The 27,470-nt window shown below is 42.3% G+C and overlaps 1 protein-coding gene across 1 annotated transcript in view; it reads left to right on the forward strand.

Moving 5' to 3' along the window:
- AGBL1 (AGBL carboxypeptidase 1) overlaps positions 1-27,470 on the forward strand; it is a 301,822-nt gene that overhangs the window by 99,433 nt on the left and 174,919 nt on the right. The window contains exon 18 of the mRNA XM_054215255.1: positions 15,070-15,250. Coding sequence (XP_054071230.1) covers positions 15,070-15,250 — 181 coding nt within the window. The remainder of the gene's footprint in view (positions 1-15,069; positions 15,251-27,470) is intronic.

A 27,470-nucleotide genomic window follows, 5' to 3' on the forward strand; every position in this document is an offset into this window, starting at 1 on the left:
AAAGAAAAGTGATTCACCTGATACCTCAAGGCTTTGAAAACTTCCTGGAAAAAAAAAAGTTCCAATTTCTGGATTTAATGCTCCAAGCTACATGTTTTTGTCTGATGAAGGCTGACCTAGTTAGTCATGTATTACAAATGATCGGAGTTGTTTGGATTGTGTGGAGCAGCTTTACTGCATGTTTGCCAGAGCTGAGAGCAGATCGTTTGTTCAGCAACTCTGCCAACATCCATGCGAGTGGGTCTATGCTCATGGGAAACGTAGCAAACGGGATTTCTCTGTGCTGATCCTAATATTAATCTACCTGAGAGCATTAGTGAGTGAGGAGGCATTTTTGTAACTATGTGCTTTTGTTTTTCTCCTGGTTTTGTGTCTCCAATTCTGAATACCTGCTACTTCTAATTCCTGCCTGTAAGTTGATTTTGCTGGGAGGGTCTATGCAGATTTCTACCTGACCTGTTTAACTGAGCTTAATTTCTCTAATTGGAGAACAGGATCAATTGCTATGTGACTGATGCACCCAATCTTATACCAGTAAAATAAGTACAGCAATATTTTGAAACTAGTAGTTTGCAGATACCACAGGCTGACACTTCTTGTTGCTTGTAACTGACAGATTCTAGAAACAAGTATTTGTGATTAATGGGCTGCAATTATACAGCAATACTAAAATGAAGTAGGACTAAAAATACCCTATAATGATTTTTAAAATGCTGTTCTGCTAATGAGAGGATTTGTCCATCTCTACATCAAAGAGAAACTTGTTAGCTCTCTGAGCTTGCCCACCTGTTTCTAATGCAGAAATAGAAATTGCTAATAAACAAGTGGAGACAGCTGCTATGTTCAGACTGCAAATGTGCTGATAAGATCAACTAGTTGACAAGTGACATGGTAGATACTGCAAAGTGCACCGGTGCTCGCGGAGAGCTAAACTTGGACTTCTGCATCATTTCAGGGCATTTATTATGTGGCTGCTGGGTATCAAGTTTCTAGCTGACAGAAAAATAGGTGCATTGAGTCTCTTTCTAGGTCATTTTGGGTTTTCTCTGATTTTTCTCTGCTTCATTTTGATATATAATTTTGCAGAATTCGGTAGGAGAAGGAATGGTACTAATCAGTGTATCTCTTCTAGCCTTCTGAATAGATGGCGGGGGGGAAGCTGCATTTTGAAGTCACCGGCTACCCACTACATCTGTAAACAGGCCTCCTACTGAATTGCTTTGCTAGTTTTGTCAGGACAGTTTTTCTTAAGGCATGTGGCATCTTAGAGAAGTTTGATGCCTTTTCTCCCTGCTCCATCTTAACTTTATGTTAATGAACTTTGCATAATCGAATCAGGCCCCAGAATCAACAGGAGTTGTTCCAGATCTTAACTCTGTTTCCCAAAGAAGGCATTTTTTCAGTAACACTCAGAAAATGCTATCTATCAAATCACCAGTGCATTTAGAATTTAATTTGCTCTATCAATTGCAATTGCTGTGCTACTTAGCTGTGGGAAAAAAAATAATGTAATTTTCCCTGCCACTCTGTAATTCTTTTTACAAGATTTTTCTCTTTTTTCTTCATTGAATTTGTTTAACAAACTGTTTTGAAGATTTTTTTTTTTTTTTTTGGCTTAGCCTGGGTGCCGCTTCTGTGTCTTTAAAATAGATGAGGTTAAATAAAATAGGCTGAAATTTTTGTTAAAACATGATGGGGGGCAGAGATGATAAGTATGAGTGAATGAAGAAGTCAGAATGGGGTTGGAGGTACGTCTTGAACTGCAGATAAGGAAGGACTTGTGGATGACACAAGGAAAACATTAAAAGGCATTACGGAGTTTTCTTTTGAGTCTCCCAAATGTTCTAGACTTCTCTATTTTTTATTTTTGAAGAAAACCAGAGACCTACTACAACATCCCATTTCCTTTCCTCATTCTTCCCTTATTGTTTTCATATCGTCTTTCACTTTCTCCCCAAATCTGAAAGCACAATGAAATAGTGATGGATGCAGGAATATCATAGCACACTGTAAATGCATGTGTCTGTGCTAATTTTAGGAAGGGTGGGTGGGTTTCAGGATGAAAATGACAGCTGTGTTATAGCATCAGGGTATAGGACAAATATGACTGAGGGAGGGCTCTGCTGCTGATGTTTAAGTGCAGAACTCGATTCATTTCAATGGCTAATGAAAAAAGGAGGAAGTGCTTTCAAGACACGGGTTATGTAGAAATTCACTTTTTGGGTGGATGTGAATGGTATAGGATACTTTGACTGGAACTTGGGAAACGGATGTTGAGCTTCGAACACTGTGACTGATTTGTATTTTATCCTTGGGCAACTTGATTTTTCTGTAAATCCCTGCTTTGTTAACTTGGAACATGCTTGAAACATGTAGTCTTCAGTATGTGAGGTGTTTCAAGAGAAGATGAGTGAGATGGAATTTATTATTGTGGGCATCAGAGTAACTTTGACAGGTCTCCCAAAGGTCGTTTAGGTCCCATGGTGATCACCTAACAGAAGACTGTAACTAGTGATTGAAGTGGAGATGAAGAAAAGAGGTGAATAGAACAGCAAGAAGAAGAAAAGCAAGATGGAAGAAAAGAGATGGATAGGAGGGCAGGAAGTCCTTAAATTCCTTGTGGGTCATGTTGCATCTGCTGGAAATACAATAGAAGCCTCCCTGCATTTGTAAAAATGAGGCTGTAGTGGATAATGCAGCAGAAAACTATCTGTGACTTGATTTTACCTTTGTGCTCGCTGCGCTGGAGGGATTTCTGAAAAATGATGTTGTCTTATTTTTTTGGAGTGCTCCCTACCCCTGGAGCCAGGTGTAAAAGGTGCAGCCAGAGCTGAGGTCACTTATTCCCCTTCCTGACCAGCAGTGGGCAGGGAAGGCTTTAACAAGATTAGTGTCTCGGCTGCCTTGTCACTTCATAGTGTTGCAGGTCATCCTAACACAGCTTGGGAATTTGTATTGCGGCAGAGTAGGAAAGTGCGTTTAGTAGAGCAGGCGTTGAAGGCTGTTCTTGAAACACAGTCCTGTAAATCCTGGCCTCTGGCAGCCCAAACTGTTTAGTTATGTTTTATGAATCAGGTCGTATTGTGTCTGTCGCAGCTTCCAGATGCCAAACTCCTTCTGTGACAGTTTTGTCAAGCATTTTGAAAGGGCACAAAAACAACAGCTAGAGGGTCACCATGAAGAACAACTCAACACATGGGAATTGTTCCTCACAAAAAGCAACAGGCCAGGGGCGAAAGGATAAGCAAGAGACAGATGAAGGACTCTGGGGTCTCGGTGGCTGTGGTGCCCCTGCAATTCCTGTTCTCCCTGTGTTTAGCACTCACTAACCGTGAATGAGCAATAAAAAATGTAGTGACACACTTACAGTCTCCGTGCTGACCTAGGTGATGGGCCTGCGAGCTATGCAGAATGTCTGAAAATTAGGCTCAGCCCAGATAAAACAATTGCTGTTTGCACAAAGGGTAGTCCTGGTGAGATGCTCCCCATGAGGCCATCTAACCTGCCTCAAATGTGATTTAATAGACAGAAATCAAATAAAATAAATCAAATTAAAGCAAGCAGCTAATGCATGCAAACGCTGAAATGAATTTGGATTACAAACAGGCAGTGAGACTGGGTAGTTGGCTTCTTCATCCATGAAGGAAGCACACTAAATAATACAGAAAGCGAAGATAATTTAAGGAGATCTTTTGATTTTGAGAGTTGATGGGGATGTTAGGTGGCAGGTGAAGGTTATTTTTTTTTAATGTAAGGTGTTTTTCATTACTTGTATATTCTTGCAGTTAGAAAAGATCAGTTAGAAGTCTCTTCATATTTTGAAAACAAGGTATTAGCATGAGAAGCTTTGTTAGCATAGCAGGAAGATAAATCATCTTTGCAATGCTAGCCATTAGCCTGTCACGACCATGATTTACAGGGATTTTCTTTTATTTAAATAAGTGTTCCTTTTAAAAGCATTCTGATAGTTTACAGAGTGGAAGATGAAGTGGTAGTGAATGCTCTGAAATATAATGGTTTCCATATGAGTGCTTCTTGGGGCAAGTAAGAGAGAGGAGCTCATGCTGTGGATTGTACAGCCTGTAAAGAGTGGCTGAGCTACAGTGGAAGGATTCTGTGGCAGTGTTAATTGGAAAAGTTCAAAGTTCTGCTGGGGAAATGTTGGGGTGAAAATTCAGGAGGGCACTGAGATTGAGGAAACATGTCACAGTATCAGCTTCATGAAACTAGTCTGTGTACTACACATCAGAAATTCAAGCTGATCAGCAGCCATCACTTGTACTGTTAAAATATTTGCCAAAAAGAACCTTCTGGAGAAGATTTTTTTTTTTTTTTTAACAAATCGACTATCACTTAGGAAACTATGAAATAAATAGCAAAATCCTCTCTTGTGTGAAAACTCCCACTGTCGCAATGATACATGGAGTGGTGAGGAAGGACATCACATGTTCCACTTCCACTTGTGTTCCTTCTGGGACTGCCAAGACTGTTTTGCAGCCTGACTCCTTTACTCATGAGTACATTTTTCTGTGCTTTGTAGCAATTTGGGGGGGTGGGGAAAGAACATGTTTCTTTTCCCTAGCCTTCCTACCATCTTGTTCCTAAGAAGGAACAATTTTCCTCAAACAGACTAGTAGTCATCCCAGCTTGACATTCCACTCCCTGTAGTGACTGATGTAGGAAGTCATCATTCATTAGAAATCGTTTCGCTAGCATCTGAAGGGAAGAACTTCTTGCTGACCTTAGACATTGACTGCTTAGATTCTTATCACATACTGTTTGAAATTTCTGCATGTTACCTGTCTTATGCAGTGGCAAATTTTGTTCCACCTGTCTTTCTGTCAAGCATTCTGGGATTCTGATTCTGCTATATGATCCTGAGTCTTTCTTCATCCATAGGGTATTTCAGTGGTAGAACTGCTTGAAAATAATACGGTATGAACTTCCAGGTTCATCTCTTATCTTCCTTGGAGAAGTTATGTTCCACTTATAACCTAAACAACTAATGTGAGCTCTTGATCTGAGGTTTGGACACCAGATGTTAAAACACTGTGTTATTTCTAGGGTGCTGGAGGGCATCAGGGAATAGAGATTAGCATTGGCCACTCATATTAGATCTGCAACTAGTATGAGTTCTCCTAAACATTTCAGAGGAGGAAAAAAAAAAAAAAAAGATGAAGTTCCATTTATCATATTTTAGATATAAAGTGCTAGTGCCTCCCACTTGGTCTTTATCAAGATAAAACTTTATACGTAGAAGTAGGCTTCCTGTCAAGGCTAAAGTAAGCAGGAAGCTGTACCATTCAGGGGTGGACAGTAGGATAATCTCCTAGTTTAAAGATATTTCTGCATCATTCTGGTGATAAGTACTTCCAGTTTAGTCAAACTCTGCTTTGTGTCTGTTACACAACATGTCACGTAGTCTAGAAAATTAAAAATGGTGCTGCTTATGTCATGGTACAATATCGTTGGGCCAACACCAGTTTTGCTGTCGTGATGATCTGATTGAAAGACCTGTTATGTTGCTCCCTTATTTGCATTCTCTTGCTCAATTGTTTGGGGATTCATCTAAGAACTTGCCATCAAGACAAGATTCATTATTCAGAATGGGGAGACAGTTTTACCTTATCAATCTACTGTCTGTGGAAAGCGAGAATTTCCTTTGGGATCAGCTCTGAGCAGTGCAGTTCTAGAATTTAGGATAGAGCTGGACAGCAATTATGTAACAGTTAATTAAGTGATGCCACAAATGAGGTTAACCTGCAGAAGGTCTCCTTTACTGTGAAGCTGTTGACATAGTGAAGTGTTAGAAGGCACCTTTTGTAGACTTGGCTGTTTTCTTTCCTTTTTCTCTGTGAGTTTTTCATATGTAACAAAACACACAAGTTAAAAGTCTCGTAGCTTGCTCAGTGCAGGAGAAATATAGGATAATATTTTTAAGAAAAATTCCCTGCCATGATATTTCTGGAGCAATGGAGTGATAAATATCAAATCAAGTGAAGACCAAGAATTAAATTTTTCCCATCAGAGCCAATCTGTGATGCTTTTTATCTTGACAAAAATTGATATTTTATCCTTTGATAATGAGAGGCTCTGATTGCACTTTCTTTTAATATATTTTATTTCTTACAAGTCATTCCCTGAGGAAGACCTCAAGTCAGAGGCAGAAATGGATCTGCGCCCCTTAAAGGCACAACACACATTTAAGAATAAACATTGCTTTAGGTGGCACTAGGTGAGTTTTAAATCTCTGTTCTGGATAGGGAGTTTATGGGCAAAAAGCTCTTTACTACCGACTCTGTCCTTTGTAGAGCAGAACTGCTTGAAGGAATACAGAACAGGTAACTTATTTTCCTGTTAAATTTGACTATTATTCCAAGCGGTGAAAGAAACTCCGAGAGGTGCTCCGTTTTCCATGCCCATTTTAGGGCTAGCAGGTCCTAAGTTGATCTTTGGCTGCTGTGGTCATAGGAAGACTGGACAAAATATTGAGATCTTCACACAGCTTTTTACCATTCCTCTCTTGCCTAGATTGCCAAAAAGGAGATTTTTCCGGAAAAATAAGGGCTTCAAAACTGGATCCATCAAAATTAGTAAAGAAAACAAATGCCTGTTGGGTTATTTCTGTCCCCAGCTACTGCAAGATTGTTGTGTACAGAATGGCTTTTTGTGCTCTGGGCAATGTGGTTTTAATGTTAACTTCTACCTCTCCACAGGGGAGACTCTTCAATATAACTCACTGATATTCAGCCTAAATGTTCCTTTGCGAAGTTTCATCCCATTAACCCTGGCTTCACCCTGGTTTAGTACTCTGAGCAATTCCTCTTGCTGCTGTGCCTGTTCTCAAAGTGACGCCAGTGAAGGGCACGGGGCGTTACACTGGGGTAAAGGCTGTGTCTCTCATAAGCAGGAGACGTGCGTTGAGGCATTACTCGCAGCGTGAAAGCCATTTACTCCGGGGGTGTGCTCTGGGGGTGTCCCCTCTGCAAGCGATTCCTGCTGCAGACTGTCCATCTGCTGCCCTGCGTTTCTGCAGAGAAGCTATTAATGCTATCCGCAGAGCTGGGGATGTGGCCAGAGGGCAGCTCATGCCTCAAAATTCACAGCTCACTCACGCTCTGCCCTCTAGGTGCAAAGTCAGCTTGATCCCATTAGGGATCAGATTCTCGGAGGTCTCTCTGGCTAGGGATGTAACTAGAAAGTGCGGAGTTGTTGCTCTTACGGTGTTGAAATGTGCCTTGCAAATGAGATAGATGGGCTGTGAGTGAGTAGTGGATATATAGAATGAAATGTAAAAGTAAGGGGTGAAAATATTGCTGTTTTGGAGCTGAAGCCTTATTAAAGTCCTGTCTGTCCTATTTGGGCGAGTTCTTTCTAAAGTATCATGTGTCACCAAAATCCCATTAAACTGTCACATAAATTATCAGAGTTTCCTTTTTCCATCACTGTGGATTACCCAGGGAGATATTTTTATGACAATGGAAGCGCTTTCAGTCTGCTCCTCCTGCCCGATTTCATTTCAGATGAAATCCTTCTCTCGGAAAAGAGCCCATGGATTTCATAGCCGTATGGATCTCTGCGCTCTGCCTGTGCAGCAGTTATCCTGCAGGTCTCTGCTAGACTTACCCCCTACCTGCACCTTCTTTTAGGCATGGGACAGTTTAGGGTAATACTGTCACTTCTCTAATCATACTTATGGTCTGTTTTGGTGGATCTCTGCTCCAGTGTCGTCTTGTCTTCTGAGCATTCACTGACTGGTTCTTCTCTCAGGCTGGTGGTGTTATCTTCATACAAAAAAGGCAGAAGATGAGAGAGTCATACATGTACCTAACTTGAAAATACTTCTTTTTCTCTACTTGTCACGTCTCAGAGGTATTGCGTCTCTGCAAGGCAATCTATGTTTTTCACATGCTGGCTGAAAAACATATGGATTGATGGTCAGGCCATGGCAGTACAAAATACTTGAGTGTCTGAAATTGCCTGCTGCCATAGAACAAATTAAGGCTGTAATGTGCATGTTATAGAAGCAGAGGATGATAGATCCCTGCGTGCCTTTGGCAGATAATCTGGAGCTCCCTACATCAACTAGCTAGGTAATCTGTTGGGAGGACTCTTGGAGCTGATCTTAGTGTTTGCTTCTCACCCCTTTCAAAGGGTGCCTACACAGAAGTTGAGAACCACTAGGCTTAAGGATAATAGAGGGGCTTTGACAGATAATTACTAATGAAAGGACTCCCAGTAATTATATTACTACAATCTTAAAGTGGTAGGACTATCATTAACCAAGCAGGCAAGACAGAACTTTCCATAAATATTTCTGATCTCTATATGGGAAGAAGCCCAAACAATGTCAAAATATGATGAAATATTTTTGATTAGTCACTTATTAGTGGCTCATGTTTAACATATTTTAAAGTGGCTAACATTAAGTATTAAGCAGACACCTTGTATCAGAGACATCAAAGGAGATGGCTGCGGACTGGAATAAGGATTCCAGCAGCACTCGGAACACAGAGGTAATTCCAGAGGACTAGAGGGGAATCTCGGACCAAATTTCTGAAGGCATAGCTAGAATGACCTGTGTGGCTATAGGTCTTGTACTGACACTGTTCTGGGCACTGGAGTGGCTTGATGCAAAACTTCATGAATAAGGACCTAGTAGAAGGTAGCATAAATATATGGGCACACCAGTGAAGGCAGTCAAGGCACTACAAAAAAGGCTTAGCTGATAGACAATAACTTGCATTTTGTTTAATGCAATCTAGTCCCAGTGGACTGTGAGAACAACTGATTGCTATCTCTTTTTATGCAGCCTTTTGCAATTTAAAGGTCATCTCCTTCCTCTCTGTTCATCTTTCCTTTCCGAGTTTAAAACCCATTTTCTCCAATTTATCTTCGTAAGTTATGACTTCTGAACCTTTTACTATTCTTAATGACCTCTTCTGCAGTTTTCATTGAATTCATTTTTAAACTACGGTGGCCAGCAGTGGGCACAGCACTCCTGTTAGTAGTTTTTGTTCATTGGGCTGAGCAGAGCAAAGTAACAACGTTCCTCATCTTAGCTGTGACGTTGCCTGTTAGTACATCTCAGGAGAGCTGGCTTTTTTGGAACTGCTTTGCATCACTAACTCATCCGCTAGAATCCCCTGATCTTTCTTGGCAGTACTTCTTCCTAACCAGCTGTCTCCCATTGTGATTTTATTTCCTTGGACTCTGGCTGAGGGAAGTGGAGAGACTACACCTGTGGGAGGTGCGCCCGGGTAGTGGAACTCCTCAGCTTAGTGATAGAGCTCTGGGAGGAGGTAAATGCAAGGTGGCTTGCTTGTCATCAGTCTAATAAAGTCACTGCACTGTAACAGCCACATGGTTTCAATTTTGAAGCTTGATGGTTATCCAAGCAGTTCAGAAGGTGTGCAGAGTGGGATAGGGTATGCCAGTGAATGTTGAGTTTGCATATCCAAAAATGGATTGCAATGCAGTGGTTGGAAACGTCAAGTAGGCTAATTCAGATGCACACACTTAAGGTGGGGACTTTAGTTATAAACTGAAACAATTTGCAAAGTGTTATAGTAGATTTTCCATGGGTGCAAGTTCTAAAATTAACATTTAGTTGTTTCCCAATCTTTGGCAAGAGGTATGCTTTGATTTGAACAGGAATTAGTTCACGTGGGTTTCCTTTGGCTTCAGTCATACGGAAGGTCACGCTAAATAATGGTAGTGGTTCCTGTTGCCTTCAGCACTTGGGATTTTGAATTCTGCCCCAAAACAGACTTGACAACTTGCTTACCAATTTCCTGGAGGTAAAAACCGGCGGTAGTAGGATGTCAAGCTGTGCCAAGGCTGGGCAGTCTGTTACCATATTCAGCTCCGTGATCATCTCTGATTCAGAGGTGAATGAATTCATAAAACGCATGTACAAAAGGAGGTTGCCAAGCAACTTGGAGCCTGAAACTCCCTCACATAGCTTTATGAAGGTAGAGAACAGGCAGCAAGAGGCGATTTATAATGTTCACTTCTTTGCCACAGGTAACAGTAATAATACATATAATATAGACCTATTTAAGAAAGGAATAGCTCATTGATAATTCTGGAAAACAACAGCTGGTCCTGCCAGACTGTATTTTGCTTCTGTCTTAAGATGCGTCTGCTTTTGGACCATTTAGCCCAAAGCAGGGTCATCAAGCAGACAGCGATGTTGGGGTGGGGGGAGATGGGGAGTGGAAAGAATTAGTCTGTCTTAAGGCAACTGAAAGACTGACAACTAACGGAAAAGTTTTAGGAGGGGAATAAAGCATCTGACGTAGATTCTGCCTCAGATCAGTCTCGTGTTTTCTGTGATCTCAGTATTTGATGCTTTTTACAAACTTACTTTAATATATTCATTCTACATCATACCATATCCTGTCTTCTCTCTGGCTTTGTGTAACTATTCAGCCTTGAGCGTATCAGATGGATCCAGGACAGGCTGCAGCCGTGACATGCATGGAAGAGCTGTGTGCTGTTGCTCCTGTTTGTCCACCGCTTGACTCACAGAATACCCTGTAGTGGCTGCAGCTAATTAAGTTGGAAGGGAGAGTTTAGCTTTCTTGGTTTTTGTCTACTATGTCCTGGAGTAAACTTGACCCTTCGATTTGTGTAATGCTCATGATAAAATCATGCTGTATTTAGGCATACGGGAAAAAAATAATTTTATGTTTTAATGGCCCTGGGCTTGGGGTAAAGGGGAGAGATGCAGAAGCACAGCCAGAAAAATTCCAGTCAAGACCTGGATCTAGGTTGAATTTCTCACATGCTGTGTATATAATTCCCTTTGACTCCTTATAAAATCCTAGCCCTGTGTTGTTTCAATGCCCTGTCCCTTTACAAATGGCATGGCTCAAATCTCAGCTTGAAATAATTTAGAACATCGGCCCAGGTCAGGGCATCTGGAACTGCATTTCATTTCCTTTCTGTGCTCCTATTGATGAGGGACACTGCTGCGTTAATGGGGTTTTGTTCATTTCTTTCAGGCTGCTCTTTCCCCAACTGATGTCACGATTATTGACATCAAAGTCACCTCTTAGCAAACCTTGGTGATGACATGGCTAGAGGAAGATTCTTATAACATGCAGGAGATTAAGCAGCAAGTTAGCAGTACTGGAAGAACAATGCTCTTATTTTTATGCCTATATCTACCGTCAAAACGAACGAAAAGAAGGAGAGATGGGAAGTAGGTGATACATTAGTAGAATTATTACTCAAAGGGGTTTTGCTCAGAGTTTTGCAAGAGGAATCAGTGAGGCTTTAATCTCTCATCTCGGGTAGTGTTGGTGCCACGTTATGTTCTGGGCATGTCAAAATGTAACACGGTGTAACGAGACATGATCTGTTGGATAAGGCTTTATGTAGCATGAAAAGGTTCCTCTGCTTTCTATTATTTACATTCCCAGAGAAGGTTATGTGTCATGTGGGCTTTGCAGAGATAAATGGCTAACCTGAGCTTTCTGGCAGCTTCCCCAGAACTTGGGGAGGATTTTGCCTAAGTGCTGTCCTGAGGATTTTGAAGACTAAAGCTCATTTCTGGACCTGGAAGGAGGTATATGAGAGAACTTGTGGTTGTGTGTCCTGAAGATAGGTTTGGTGGGGCACAGGAGGGAGGCACAAGGTGCTCAGAAATAGCACAGAGAAAGGGTAGCTGGGCACCAGTTTAAACCAGTAAGCACTGAGGTGGTCTTGTCAGGACTGGGGATGTCATGGGGATGTTGGAAGTCAGGAGTGAAGTGAAGCAGATGAACTGACGTGCAGGAATCTTGACCCGATGCCTATCAGTTGAAGTGCTGAGTCCAGCTGGCCAGTGCAGCTGTCCACTGCTTTCAAGAGCTCTGATGTTTATTGCAGTTATTGCAATAATTTCAAGGCAGATAAGGAACTGGATATGCTGTAAAGCATAGGATTAAGTGACTCCTGCCTGCCACAGAGTTAAATCTTTGTTTCCTAGGTGTTCCAAGGGTAGCAAGTTTTATGAGCGTGTCATCAGCTCTTTGCTCTATTTGCTGCTTCATTAGTCTTCGCACTGGGTGCGGGCTGGGGGAGCACAGCATTTGGGTACGGGATTTGGCTGTGATGGCTTCTGTAGAGGGAAGAGGCAGTTAACAAGTCCTGTGGTTTCCTTGCTGGTACATACCTTTGTTATGACTCTCTGGTGGATGGGATTTCGGAGCTGCGGATGTGCTTGTCAGGAGGGGAGCTTTTAAAGGCAGCTTTAACGGGAATAGAGGCTGGGCCTACGGGCTGTGGGCCCTTCCGTTGTCACCCTCAGGGAAACAATGTAGATGATATCTGTCTGGTCCCTTCTCCCCTGTTTCCTGGGGTTTAAGATCTGGAAACTCCAGAAGCTTTTCTGTCATTGAATCTAAGTAAGACAAGCTTGACTCTGATCGGCCTTGAGAGGAAGAACAGAACTCGGGTTTCTGTCATTTCCATGCTATTTGCAATTAGCAGAATTATGGTGAACTTTCCTGGGTTTCTGAGATGAGAAAACTCTTGCTTAGAGTTTTTCTCCCCCTCCTCGCTATTTTGACTGAGGAAAGAACCTCTAAATTAAGATGCGGTGCTCTCTTCCAATATACAGAAGAGATAAGAGGTAAAGCTGTGTTCATCAATTGCAAAAGAGAACACGTTTTATTTTGCTTTGTGCTATTTACAGCTGTTGTCCATTAGGAGTCCTCAAGAGCCTCATTCTCAGCTACAACAAACAGCACAGTCCCATCAGTTGAGCTCAGCAACGAGCCTGCAAAACAGCACTAAATCATGGTGATGGGAGAAAGAGGAAAACGTTTCGAAAAGGCAAAATGCAGCTGATGTCTTCGGGAAAGCTAGTTTTTGCTTGTTGCTATTTTAAAGTATTACTGAAGTAGACTGTAATGCCCAACTAGCTGGAGCAGAATTGAAATTGTGCGCTCTAATTTGGGGGGGGGGGGGGGGGGAATCGGAATGACTAGTAGTTCTGCAGGAGCTAAAGGAATCTTTTGCAATCCATAAGTGCTGTAGGGGTTTATGTATATACATTGATCAAAATATACTAACCTCACAGTAAGGTAAGGTGTAAGAATGATAAAAGACAAATGTATAGCTACTGAGAAACAGTTCCAGTTACTTACTGGACCAGAATATGATTGCTCTGTAGGAGCTCTTTGAGCTGAGACTGCAGTTTGCACTTCTAGTGCCCACCAGCTGCTTAAGAGGAGGGCATGGAAGCGGGGAAGTGTGGAGGGGGGATTGTTTCCAAATTTGAGTGCAACCCTGTAACTACATCGTACTGTAATGTACGTATTGAGCAGAACTGTGTGGAATGTACAGTTAAGGAGAAAAACTAGTGCTTATTCCTTGTTTGACTGTGAAACAAGAAATTTCACTTGTATTCTCAGCTCTGACACAGCCCTTGCTTTGTCGGACAAATTGCTAAACAGCTCTTTAATAACCTCTATATTTTTCAGCATGCCATTCTACCTCCCTGTTTCACGTTAATTGATTAATGATTTGTAAAGCGTTTGGAAACTGAAGGACAGCTTTGTGAGCTAAGGATGAAGGTGTGTAACTTGCTAATTCAGCATTTGTTTGCAAGGGCACTGAGCTGATGCCTTTGGTTTTGTTTTCTGTCCTGTTACCACTCCCAAGCCTGTCAGTTGGGGTCCCTCAGTTACACAAGGGAACAGCGCCCGAGCTCTGACGTTTCCTGATAGAGGGGGACAAACCTATCCTGGCATCGTTGTGATGCCCTGACAGATAATGGTTTCCACTAAAGTAAATCTGTCAGGTTGGCTTGTGCCAGCGCCCAAGATTGTTAATGCTCACAAAAGGATCATTTTAAGACAGATAATTGCTTTGTCCTTTCCCTTTATTTTCGGCGCCTGGCAGGTGTCATCTCTTGCCTTCTCCTGTTTCCTTGGCCCATCCATGGAGTATGCTCAGCACAGATGGGATCTTCAAAGAGTCTGCTGTCAAACTTCGTGTTTTCTAAGCATATGTATACTGAGAGGTTTTGGAGACTTATAACTAGACGAAATGTGGGTGCTTTTTCACAGGAACAGCAAATAACATATCTGATAACAAGGAAACTTTCTCTGTCAAGTTGCAAGTCTACTTTGAAACAGGTTCAGTAGAGTTTATCAATGAACCGTTTAGTAAGACTTTATTTTTTTTATTTTATTTTAAAAGCAACCCACTAAACCCTCTCCCCTACCCCCAATTCCCACAGGTTGTGTCTCCGATGCCAAATGTATTGCTGGAAACAGCTGAACTTTTCTAGTTGCACCTTCTGAAAATCAGCTTTGCAAATCTGAGTGTGTGTCTGTATTATATAAAACTAAAAATTGTCTTTCCACCAAGAGTAACAGCCTGCCTTAGCTATGTGGATTGTTATTTCTGCCTTTCGTTGGATGGATATGAAATGATGGTTAATTTTGAGTACTCTACCCCTGCAACTTACCTGGTTAATATGTTCACGTATTTTCTTGAATTATATCAATTTAACTTGATTAGTTATGATTCTGACCCTACAACACGGGTTACTGTCAGAGATCAGACAGCTTCCATGCCCATGGAGCCCTTACAGGTGGGCAGATCTGCTTAGAGTTTTAATAATAATTATTAATGGTGAAATACTGAAAGTGGAACAGGACCTCAGAAAATTAAATTATTTCTATCTGCCTTTTAAACCTTAGCAAAATTTGATAGAGTCCAACTTTCAAGAATTGCCAGAAAGTATGCTGGTGCCATTTTGAGAGGTAATAATCAGCACATGCAAAATTCCCTCTAATAGTACATGTAAATACCTGTAAGGTATCATAGAATAATCAAGCAAAAGGATAAGGATGAAACTAGTACATGGTGATTCTGAGGACCAAACGTGGGATCAATTGGCAAATAGCACCTTCAGGAAACGTCTGGACTAATTAGGGATGTATTTTCCATAAGATATGTCTTGGTTTGTTATCTCAATTGCAAAGGAATAAAACCCACTTGCAAGGATACTATTTAAAGAGAAGTCCTCTCCAGCGTGTTTTTTTTCTCTTTTGCTTTGTTTTACAGGCAGTCGTCCTTATGTGTTTCTAGTGGCCCGTGTTCACCCTGGTGAAAGCAATGCCAGTTGGGTAATGAAGGGGACCCTGGAGTTCCTTGTGAGCAGTGATCCCATTGCTGATCTCCTGCGGAAATGTTTCATTTTCAAGATCGTCCCCATGCTTAATCCTGATGGAGTCATCAATGGCAGGTGAGTTGTGACATGTACTTATTCTGGGGTTTTGCTGGGTTTGTCTGCAGGGTTTACTCCTGTGCACCTAATAGGTCTTGTCTGCAATGTTTTGGGTGAGGAGAATTCCCTTTGCCATGTGTTTTATTCCTCCTGTTATCAATCCCGTATGGAAAATGTGAATCTGAGATATAGTCCAGCGTGCTGTCTTGCATTTGTCAGATGTACGTGATTCTGTAGTGTATGTGGCCATAACATCTCTCAGTTGCCTGGATGGACTATTAGTGGTGCCAGAGAAACAGGATGTTTCCTGATAAATGGAGATCTATCTATTTTACCAAAGCAGCAGGGCAGACTTCACCTGCAAGACAGATACACTTGGGAATAACTGGCTTTAATTAATGCTTTGTATAGCCTGAGGGGGGGGTGGGGGTGGTGGTGGTGGGGGAAGATGAGTAAGGATCTATTAAATTTTCACATTTTCATGGAAATGTTTCTATATAGCGAAGCTCCCTCCTTCTCCCACCTCCTTTTCAATCTTCCCTCCCACATGTTTTCTAAGAGATACTGAATCTGAGCTTGGAAAATACTGATTCCTTTTTGTATTCTTTGCCTTTACACCACCCCTGCCCACCCACACTAACTCTCCCTGTACATGAGTGGGAAAAGTACAACTCTGCTCCCAGTATGTTAACATGAAATAAATATTGCTATGCTGCCAGTGAAAGAGGAATTCCCTTTTGAAGGCTTAAAGAGTGCACTATTATAAGACAACTAAGATTACTAAGATAAGGTAGCCTTGCACTTTAGGGGGAAAAAAATCTCCAGTGTTTCTGCAGACAGTGGAGTTTGTTCGCTTTGTTGGGTGTTTGTGGAGTGGCTGTAAGTTAATAACTGTCAGTCCTGTCTCTGATGCAGCGGCAGGACATGATGATCATATCCCACCAGTAGCTGTGGAGTTGCGTGTTTTGACTTAGTGATAAGGACTTGCAGGTTTTGGTAACAACTGTGTGCCCCCCGGCTTGTTGCAGTGGAACACAACAGATCTCAAAGCTGAAAGATCAGCTTAGGCAAGCACGGAAACCATAGCAAAGCATAGAGGAACACCTTTTCTTAAGCTGTGTTCTCCCGTCTGCTTTTGGGTCAGGCTGTGCAGATTCAGTGCCGCAGAAAAAAGAAAAACAGTCCTGAGCGACAACTGAGTTGAGTTTGTTTGGTTCTAAATGGATTCATTTCGGTTTGGGGTGAGAGGTTCAGCAGAGAGCAGCTTGGGCTCCTCTGACAGTCTCGAGTCTGTGACTAGGAACAGTTGTAGCTTTTGCGCTGCTTTGCTCCCCAGGGCTTGAGGGTATCGGTTGTCTGGGAGGACTGTTCAGAGTAGCTGCATACTGCCCCAGAGTATTCGAAGCCTCTGCTGGCGCCAAATGCTTCCTTGATCCTTCCAGACAGCAGAAGCAAAAAAGAAAGGTTGTGGCTTTTCCCCTGCCTTTCTCTTTTTCCTTTCACTGCACTTAATTAAGGCTTCCAGCAGATGGAGGACTGGAGGGAATGTCTGACCTTTTTTCTCCAGCTGCCAGGAGTGAGCGTAGCAGAGAAGGGACCCTCAGGAGGAAGGATGGTGACACTCGGTGACACCTGGGTAAAGTGTACTGCCTAGGCTCGTGTCACACAGGAATGTGTTTTGCCTTCCCTGGTGCAGATGAGCTTAAACTCTAGTTAAATCTGATGATGGATGAAAAAGTTTGGTAAGCCTTGCATGTGGGATAGGAGCAGAGGAATAGGGACTTTGCTGCGGCTCTGTTCCTGATCATGGGGCCTGGGAAGGGAAAGAAGCATTCCTTTATGCTTTAATTTAAATACTTTTATCCTGTGAAGTCTCCTGCGTCCCAGATACTATTCTTGTCTCTTCCCATGTGCTTTTTGTGTAGTCTTGGGTCCTCCTACACTGAAAGAAATGCTGCTGTTCTGGACCTCAGGTTTACTGGTGGTCTTCTGGAGATAACCATTCACACTGAGGAAGGCAAATATCTTTCAGGCCCTTAACGTCTATATGTGCACATGCAGATTTATTTGGCTGTTTAATGTTTCACCTTGTACAGGTTTAAATGCCCTAGTAAATTTTGTTATCTTTCAAGTCAATGTTAACAGGGAAATTGTTTTCTGAGGAAGCTGGTCTATAGCCCATCATCGACCATGGTACTTGTAAGAAGATGCTTGCTAAATATTTTTTACATCTCTAAAACCAATTTCACAGCCCATTTTGTGAAGTGACTTGTTTGCCCTGGGATTCACAATCCCTTTTGTGGAAGTCCCACCAGGTATCCCCGAACAGACTGCCTGAGTGCCTGGAGCTCCCTCTGCCAACATCCCAGCCTGCGGTTCTTCCTAGTTTTGTACAAGTTGCTGTGCTCTCACACCTTCCCCCTGTGAGGACTGGACTTACTGAATGCATCAAATTCGCTATCCAGGCCAACAGGTGTCTTGGCTCTGTGCTGAACACTGGGAATACCGACATGTGGTGACCAGCGATCTTATCTCTTATTGCGAAACCAGGATTTCTTCTGCTTCAGTGCCTCTGTTGCTTTTGTCTTAGTATCTCGATATCTTTCTTTATTTAAGAAAGAGTTGGATTCTTTTTTGTTGGCAGGTCATTGAATCTCCTTACTCTCCCTCCTCCCCAGCCCTGTGTGCTGGGGTGTGTGTACTGTTTCCCTGCCCGTCACAGAGACAAATGCCAGTGCCTGGTCACAAAGGATTTCTTCCAGCATCCCAGCTGTGCCCCTTCCCCAGCAGGCTCCCTGCCACCAGCACAGCTCGGGGGAAGAGTCCTCATCCCAGCAGGGCACTGCACCACCACGCTTTGGGATCAATGAGATGGCAACGAGATGACCAGGGCCTTGGCATTTGCTTTAGTTAATGTGATCTGAAAGTTACATGCGGAGAATGTTCCTCTAACGCAGGTAGGACTGCAGTAATGCGATTGTGCTCTGGCTGCGTGTGGCTGAGCCAGGAAGCGTCTCTTCACCCTCCTTTTCACTTCAGTCGGTGCTCTGAGAATCCGCTCCTGTCTGTCAGTGACGGAGAGACTCGCAGCCCTGTCGCGGGCGCTAAATGAAGGTAGCGGTAATGCAAGCGTGCATGTACGAGTGGGGTTGTCATCACATAAAAATATAGATCACTCCCAAATATTGCAGCTGATTTGACTTTGTTCAACCCAGGGAGAATTGGTGAACAATTGTGTTGCTGCATGTGGATGAACGTTTTGCTCTATCCTGAACAGCAGTCAGGTGTAGGGTTTGTCAAATAATATTCAACTGGTCTGATAATGGCTATATATTTTAAATTAAATAAGACACTGCTTTTCATGAAGTTGATCTTACACTTTTACCAGACACTGGTTTTTGACCACTGCCAGCGATGGGATGCTGTCTCACGTAGATCTGTTGTCTGACCCAATACGGTTATTTGTATGGTTTAATTTTGTTTCGATATAAATTACAAGAAAAAATAGCCTTAATCTCCAATACCAGCAGCGTAAGTCAGTGTGAAGCAGCAGCCTTGTTAAACTACTTAACAGAAGGTGTCCTTGCAGCCTGACTTTATTTTACACGACTTGTTCTGTGGGAATCCAAAGTAGTAAGTGTTTTTTGGTCTTATGGCTCTCATACCTCTATCCTCTTTTTAAGCTAAATCAAAGTAAAATAGGAAAGCTTTAAAAGGAATTAATCTCTATTAAGTGTTGGAGAATCCACGAAGAAGAGTATCACTTTCATTAGGAAAGTGATATAAAATGCAGCGGGCGAGCGAGAGACCTGTGCTTTGTTCCTGGCTCTGCTACTGATGGACTATGGGACCTTGGTCATTACGCCCTCCTTTTCGCTGAGCTGTCTTCCTTAGAGAATGAGATAATGACATACCATAACCTTTGAGCAGTTCGAAATGAAGACTGAAGTATGCATATTGGGAGCATTTTCTCTTCTCTTTAGGGGCAACAGACACAACCTAGAACACAGGAAATTCCACCTCAACATGAGGAGAGACATCTTTACTTTGAGGGTGGCAGAGCCCTGGCACAGGCTGCCCAGAGAGGTGGTGGAGTCTCCGTCTCTGGAGACATTCAGAATTCCCCTGGACGTGTTCCTGTGCGACCTGCTCTGGGTGACCCTGCTCTGGCAGGGGGTTGGACTAGATGATCTCTGAAGCTCCCTTCCAACCCCTGCCATTCTGTGATTCAATCTAGATCTACTACTGTTTTAACTACTAAGCTTGTTTTTAACCGGAAGAATGTGGAAAATATTGTTGTCAAAAAACTCTGTTTATGAGGAGTGGTGCCAGAGTAGCCTTTGTTGAAACTTTCTGGATAGCTTTAAAAAAAGTTCATCTGTTCAAGTGAAATCTTTGTACCCCAAAACTAGATCTATTATAACCACAGTTATGTAAAATGCTGAAAGTGGGATTCAGTAAGAGAACTTGTAAAAACCTTAATTATGGCAGCACAAAAAGAGGGTTTTATAAAGAAATGCAACACTGCTTGCTGTCCACGCTCTTCCACGTAAACTCATTATCACACATTTGAGTGTCGAGTTGTGTGTGTGCTCAGGCATGCCCGGTCAGTTGTGTGTGAAGTAGTGATGTGCTCGTATGCTGGCTCCGATGTGCAGCTGCTGTGCATCCTCCAGTCTGCATCCTCCCGTCAGCAGCCTGTTGTCACAGCTGTCCCCAGCATCTGCTCAGACCTGCGTGCCAGCCACGCGCACACCTGGCACTCCCATGCGTGGGCACAGTCACAACATGGTAGTCAACACTTTGTAGGTTTGGCTGGACTTCTCCAGACACTGCAGTTCTAGATAAATACTGCTATTTATTACACCTAAATTTGGGGTTATTAATTATATCAGTATAACCTAATTTATATCACCGTAAGCAGCAGTAATAAATGATGCCAAATGCTAACACTCAATGCTTGCCAACTGTGCCTGTTTGAGGGTTTTTTCCCCCCCAGTTCCCAGAAGTGTTAAATTAAAAATGATCGGCCTTGCAAGATCATTGATCAAGCAAGAAGTGGAAGCTCCCGGGGAAGTGATTTTGTTTTTAAAAAAATACTTCATGTGCGGACTGCTCATGGAGTGTCTATGTATTTTGGGTATTTCAGAAATTCTCCTGCCCCTGACAAATCCCTAACTGGCCAATATCACAGTTCTCTGTGTTCATGTCTCACTCCTACATTGTCACCTTCTTCCTCTTCCTTTAGTCCTTTTAACATTTCCTCTTCTCTTCTGTTTGCCCTATTCTCCCTCTCCCCTCCCTCCTATTGAATCAAAGAAGCTTTTCAATGAAAAGAACTGGATGCGTTTTATAAATGAATTGAACCAATCAGTGGAGATGGGAGCTGCTGAGTCTTTTTTTGGTGAAGGAAGATGAATTTTTTGGGAGCTGCAAGATTTCTTCAAAGCCATGGGGTAACCATAGTAGCAGTTAGGAAGAGGAAATCCTGATTTGCATTTTGGATTATAGCCATGGACTATTCTTTATCTGGTTTAAAAACACCCTGTTCCCTCCTGCACCTGCCCTCCCACAACACAGGCTGAGTAAGCTTTGCTGCTGCTCAGAGGTAAGGCAGGTGAGGTGCTGGGTTTCTTCTCTCTCCATTGATATTCGCTCCCACTTTATTTAGGCTGTTTATTCCGTCCTGTTTTACTTAAGGGGCTTTGTTCATTACCTCCTCAAATCCAGCAGGGACAATTACTGAAATGGAGAGAGAGAGAGGGGATTTTAGTCATGTTTCTAGAACAGGTTTCCTCTGCAAGCTCTGAAACAGTTACACAGGGAAAAATGAGCGTGCTTCCGCTTATCCTTTGGAATCTGGTCCTTTATTTTCTGAAGGACAGTCTTAAGAGGAGGAGCAGAAGCATGTTTGTCTCTATACCCAAAACACACTATTTGTATATATGGCTTCTTTTCTCTCCTGTATTAATGCTTGCTTTCCTGCATTGGGACATTGTGTTTTCCAGACAATAAGAGGCAGAATGATCAGGAACCGGAAAAAAAAGCTAATGGCCAGTCTAAGGATTAAATCTTGAGGTGATGTGACACAAAGCTGTACAACTGCAGACATCCTCCTTTCCTCCCCCTCCTTCTCTGTACTGCTTCTCTGGTCAGAGGATTGAAGAGGAGTTTAATTCTCAGGATCTAGCTGTGCGTAACTGAATTGGTGCCATGCACTCTCCAGACACACTCCAAAGGCTCTCTCCAAACTAGCTGATCTATGATGTGTGGTTTTTTTCTAGGGGAGGCTGGGAAAGGTGTCTTTTCAAATTCTGTCATTAATTAAGGCAGTGGGAGAGTTTGTCTGTAGGAGAGAGAGGTACAACAGGATTAGAGTGCTGCTGTTCTTTGGCAGATGCTCTGTGGGTCTGTCGCCCATGTGGACTTTCAGAAATCCTGTGTCTAAATTGGCATTGCCATGTTGAAAGTAGTTGGGTTAGACATATGTGAAAGCCAAGGTGTACTTGGATAAAAGCATTTTGTAAAAGATACGACCGTTACTCATTTATAGTAGCTGCACTCAGAGTTGCACATTGTAAGGTGGCGTATTTACGTGCACTGATACTTTCCTCAGGACTTCAGAGGCAACGAAAGTTCCTGTACTGGGAGCACCTGTACTGGCTTGGTGTGTGGCTCTGGGAAGCGCATGTGAACTGTGGGCTAACTTTCCCCAAGCAGAGCAGAAGCTTTCTCGGTTATTTGCTGCTCTGTTGCCTCGGGTGTTTGCCTCTATTGCCCTTCACTAAGGGCAGTGATCCTGCTCTGGTGGGGAATGAAAACGAGCACTTCCTGTTGGGCAGCTTGGTCTTCTCCTCAGCAGGCCAGCCTGAAGGTTTTGGGTGCCTGTCTGCCACTTTTTTTTTTTTTTAATTTTTTTTTTTACTGAAAGCGTGCTCATTTGAAATGGGTGGGGACCACCTCTACCTCTTCAAGGCAAGTAGCCTTGTTGCTCTTGTCAACCTTACAAGATCCCCCTTAGCAGGGATTTATGGATTTGGGAGCTTAAGGTAGTAAATGTGGCTAGCGTGTGCACAACATGAGATAAAATACAGGTTGCAGAACTTCCCTCTCGCCCTGCACCGTGTGCTTCTCGGAGTACCTCTCTGTGCTATGGGAGGTTCCCCAGTTTCCACCAAGGCCCTTTGCCCTGTGCTGATGTGACAGCCCATCCTTGGCTCTCCTTCTGTGGTAAGCATCCGTCTGCAGACGGCTGCACCCCAGAACTCTCCCGTCTGACAGTGCTTCCAACGCAGTGTTGTTTATTCCATCCTTTATCAGCTGGAGCTGCTGGGCCCCCTGAGTTATTAGCTCTATTCACTCATTGTCAGTGTTTCCTCCTTCGTAAATATGCCCCCATACGTCTCTGCTCCTGAGGAATATGCTTTCTCTTCTATTTACTGCTTTTCCCAAGCTCCCACCTCCTCATCTCTCTCTCCACCCAGTGGCCCAATAACAGCCAAGGAGATAAATAAGCTACATAACTCTTCCCAGCTATTATTTTTTGTTGTTGTTGCCCTGCATGGTAATATATATAATAACAAGGAAACAAATCTTATTACTAAAGTAATTACAATAAATAAAAAGCCTAGAGGGGAGATGAAGGAAGGGTCTGTCGGGGGAGTGACTGCAGTAGGATTTTTTTAAAAATTTAATTTACTTGAGATGTTCTCTGCCTCTTTGTTGATACCCTGCTGAGGGGGGGCTGTGACTAATTAGCAGCCAGCTGTTGTTCCAACACCCTCACCTAATTTATTGTGTGGCTGAGTCTCTAAAACAGGAGCCTGTCTGCTATCATTGTCTATGGGACTTGGCACCAGCCTTGTGTCAGTTGTTGGCTTTATTGTTAGGTGTTTTTTTTCTCTTGGAAGATGAATAGCTGAGGTTTTGGGTGCTTTGCTGCTATTGCTTTTATATTCCAGCATATCCCGTGTGCTTCCGGGAGTTTAAGAAGGAGAGTATGCTCAATCTGTTGCATTATAACTGCTTGTCCCAGTGTCCAACCTAATAACAGACCAACAAAACGGCTAGATTTTAACAAATTGCCCAGAAAACTGCATTACTGTCCGTGTGCCTTGGTAGAGAACAAAAGAGATCCAGCAGTAGAAAGTCTGTTACGGACAGGGTCTAGGGTTTGTCAAGCTCTAAATTCTGGGACCTCATTCTCTTGCTTGAAGGTTTTTTATGAAAGTACGATATTGTTGCTTGCCAGTAGAATGGAGATTACAGTACCGTCTGTCTTCTAAATTGTCATGAAAACTAATTAGTTAATGGCCATATTAAGAACTGGAAAGATTTAATGCATTGTCCCTTGTTTCATTAGTCTTCCAGTTGCCAATTGCAGAAGCACGTGCAGTCTTTGTAAAGCTCTGGAACAGTAAAGGTACCCCAGCAGTCGAGTTCATCTCCCTTGGCTCTTTCATACCAAATTTATGCTCGTGATGCAAGCTTGCCTGGGAATTTTTCTACAAAAATCACTCGATGCGGGCTCAGTGATATTACTGTTTTGGACTACTAACCACTTAAGCTTTTAGCCTTGGAAATTATTTCATTTACTTCATTTTAGATAGCTACTACCTTATATTTTCAAATTAGCATGAATATTAGATATGAACATGATGTTCCACAGGCTCAGAAAGGAATAATTTTGTTCTGCATTCATGTCTATTTTCCTGACTGACGATGGGAGTTCATAATCAGATGTGTGCACTCCTTTGAAGACATTTCCAGGAGCCAGGAGACTGGTGTACAAAGCTAGCTTTTAGTAAAGTTAATGAGATGATTGAATTATATTATTATTCTTGTTAGCTTGATTGTGTATCATTATCCCTTTTGTTTGTTATTATGCTTATTTGGGTCCCCTTTGTGGTATATTATTCCCATAGCAATTGTGTCTGTGCTAGGCTCTGCATAGAGACAGGCAAGGAGCAGCTGGTCCCTTGTTAGGAGCTGATGCACTAGTGGCGCAGCCTGTGCGTTAGGATTGGTGAGAATGAAAAGGATGCTGGGCTGTTGGCTCTCGTGGAGCCCGATCCATCTTGTCAGCCCTGGCCACGGTGATGCACTTCATGGAGGTGCGAGCTTTGTAGTTACAGCTCTCCTTCAGTATTACACCCTGGGACAGGGAAAGCATCCTGCTGTAATGACTTCTACAACCACCTGATGAAGCGTTGTGAAGGATACCTCGGTATCATCAATGCAGGAATTGGAGAGTTGTATAAAAAAATCAGAAATCTCTTTAGACCTTCTTGGAATTGCAGGAGGTAGCTGCAAAACTGGCTGCATAGGTAAACCTACACTAAGAAATATAATAATTACTGCTGAACTTGGATTTTACTTCTGACCTGATTGCGATAGGCATCAAATATTGTGATATCATAGTTGAATATTTTGGAGATGAGCGAATGTCATGAGTAAAGGGGGCTGTTTTCGTCACCCATCTCAAGATCAAGTCTGCTTATCCAAGTTAATGCCTGTTGGAAGCTACATATTCAGAGCTGGAGTTGTTATTCATAGGATGGGAAAAGAGAAGTCCACAAAATGAAATTGTAAAAACTTCACTTTTATAGATGCAGTGAAGAATGTCCAGTACTTTACTGCAATATCCACACTACCTGGAAAGCTGAAATTGCCTGGGAATGAAGGTTATTGTCTCTTGTAATATACCTTCAAATATTACACTGTGTAATAAATCAGGCAGTATTTCTTTTGCCCTGAAAACTGGACATCCCTGGAGTTCCAAGTGACATTTCACGTTTTATATGACCATTCAGTCCCTTTTAAGTATTAAAACACATCATTTTTTGTGAAATATGCGCAGAAATTCTTTTTTTAAAGCCTATGAATAAAAAAGTCTGAACCTTAGTTATGCAAGTCTAAAGCTGCTTTTCCATTATTTTGCTTTAAAAATTTCTGTTTTGGATTAGCTCTGGGTTTTCTCTAATGTTCTTCTTTGTTTTTTAGCATTTGTATTTATTTCTGTATTTCTTTCTCATTCTTCCCTCCCCTCCCTTGTAATCTGTTTTTCAAACATAACAATAAAAGCTGGCAAAGTAGTGTGATAGGAGAGGAGATACTAATGGTTTTGGGTTGGAGAAATGGACTGGCAATTGAAAATGGTGTTTGTAGAAATGGGATGAAGAGGCTTATCCACAAAAATAAGCTTCATTCGAAAGCTTATGTTTTCAAAATTGCTCGTGCAAAAATGCACCTACAGAGGACCAGCTGCAGTTGAATTGTTCACCTGTGCACGTGGTTCATATGATTGCACATGCAATTGGGGTAATTACATGGGCAAATTTTGCTCCAGCGATTTCAGTAAATTGCCACCCAAATTTAGAAATCCAGCTGAATGTCCCACAGAAGCATCAAGAAAATGAAAATCAGAAAATTGAGTCAATGTTGGAATGACAGAGAGTGAGAAATCAAAACCTCTTCTCCAGCCAAACAGGCAGCACTGTTGGGAGCTGGGGGCGGGGGTGGAAAGTGCGGCAGTTTTAATGCTGCAAAGCAGCTCCGAGTCCTGAAGGGGTGGAAAAACTGAAGAGCTTTTGAAGTCAAATAGCCCGGGTTTGAGCTGAGGAGGGGAAAGTAAAAATAGCAGAGGGTGAGATTGGCAGGGCAGAGAGCTCCGGTAGTGGTGCACCTTGGGTCTGTGCTTCCTGCAGAACTCTGAGGTTAGTATTTGAACACACCCCAGCTCAATGGTATTGTAACCCAGATAGGGACTCTCGGGTAACTACGATGACATTTTTACTGCGTGGGAATAGTGATGATTTATGCTGTAATATTCTATAGGAATTATGGTACATTCAGAATTGTGTAGAAGTGAGTGACTTTTCCATGGCCTTCTAGAACTGGCTTGTTGAATTTCACAAGTGGATGTGTCCTTACATAAAATGGTGCCATTATATCCCATAGACCTCTTCCGTGTCTGGGGAAGCAGAACATGGAAGAAGTGGTAGTGAATGTAGTCTAGATTCTAATTCACCTTTTGGATTGCTTTGTCTGCCATGAATGATAAGAAGTTAAGGCATAATTATTATAATAGTTGGAGAAGAGCTGCTGTATTTATTGTGTATATATTATAGAAAGAAAATAGGAAAAAGGATTTATTTCTAAATATGTACACATCACAATCCATTATCGGGTCAGTATCTTCATGTGGTGCTGGTTTTAGTTGTTTTGGGGTATTTTTGCCTCTGATCCTTTTCTTAAAGCTCTCTTTCTTCTCCTGTAAATTTACCAGGCAGCAACAAGGTGTGAATGCAAGGATTCTTTCCGTGTACATCCAGTGACAGCATCTCTAGTAGTAGAGTTTCTTTCTCCCTCTTTTTTTCTCCCAAAATGTTCACAAGCTCAGTTTTTGAAGGAGAAGGAAGTACCAAATCTCCCAGGGTACACTTGCTTCCACTGAGCACTGCCCAAAGCAGAAATTTGGTTCCCAGTTCTAGCTGTGGTCCATGGTGTCTTCTACCGGCAGTAACGTTAATAACACTAACAAAAACTTACTTCTTGAGGAACGTTTCCTGTATTCACTGTCTGTTAGCTAACAAAAGGTCATTAACATAAAAACAAAAGGCAAAGATTAAAAAAGTGATGATTTTTCTGTCTGCCCTGTAATGGTTATGGCACGTAAGAGGATGTAAAGTGCAGAGCAGCTGAACACTCATAAAGTATTTTAATACCATTTAGAAATGAGAAGAAGCAGGGGAAGAGGCTTACGTAGCAATGTGGTTTATTGCCCTAATCAGTCACTTGTACAGAGCACTAGCATGGTTTTAAATCCTTGCTCCAATGACGTGAAAAAAATTGGTGGTCTCTCATCCAAGTCTCTAATAGATTTTGGTCTGTATCATAGAAATCTCTAGTATCGCATTTGAGCTAGCAGTGAATTCTGTGCTTGGGTGGATATAACGTTAGGCAAAGCAGGTCTGAAGTATACCTGTGATAGCAGAGTAGTAACGCAAGGCCTGAAAGTAAAGTAGAAGGAGCAATGGGAGATTAAGACTAAATTACATTTCACTTGGATGTTTTTAGGTGACTAGAATAACATATTTTGGGGTTAGGCTGAGATCTCTAGAAAGGCAACTGGCACTCTGTGGGTTGAATCTTCTGCATGGGAAAGCCAAACCTACTGCTGGTTTGCCTGTCTAGTGTCTCGCTATAAACACATCTAAAGGTTCAACATGGAAATGCC

This window comes from Rissa tridactyla, chromosome 9 (assembly GCF_028500815.1).
Source record: "Rissa tridactyla isolate bRisTri1 chromosome 9, bRisTri1.patW.cur.20221130, whole genome shotgun sequence".
NCBI classification, from domain to species: domain Eukaryota; kingdom Metazoa; phylum Chordata; class Aves; order Charadriiformes; family Laridae; genus Rissa; species Rissa tridactyla.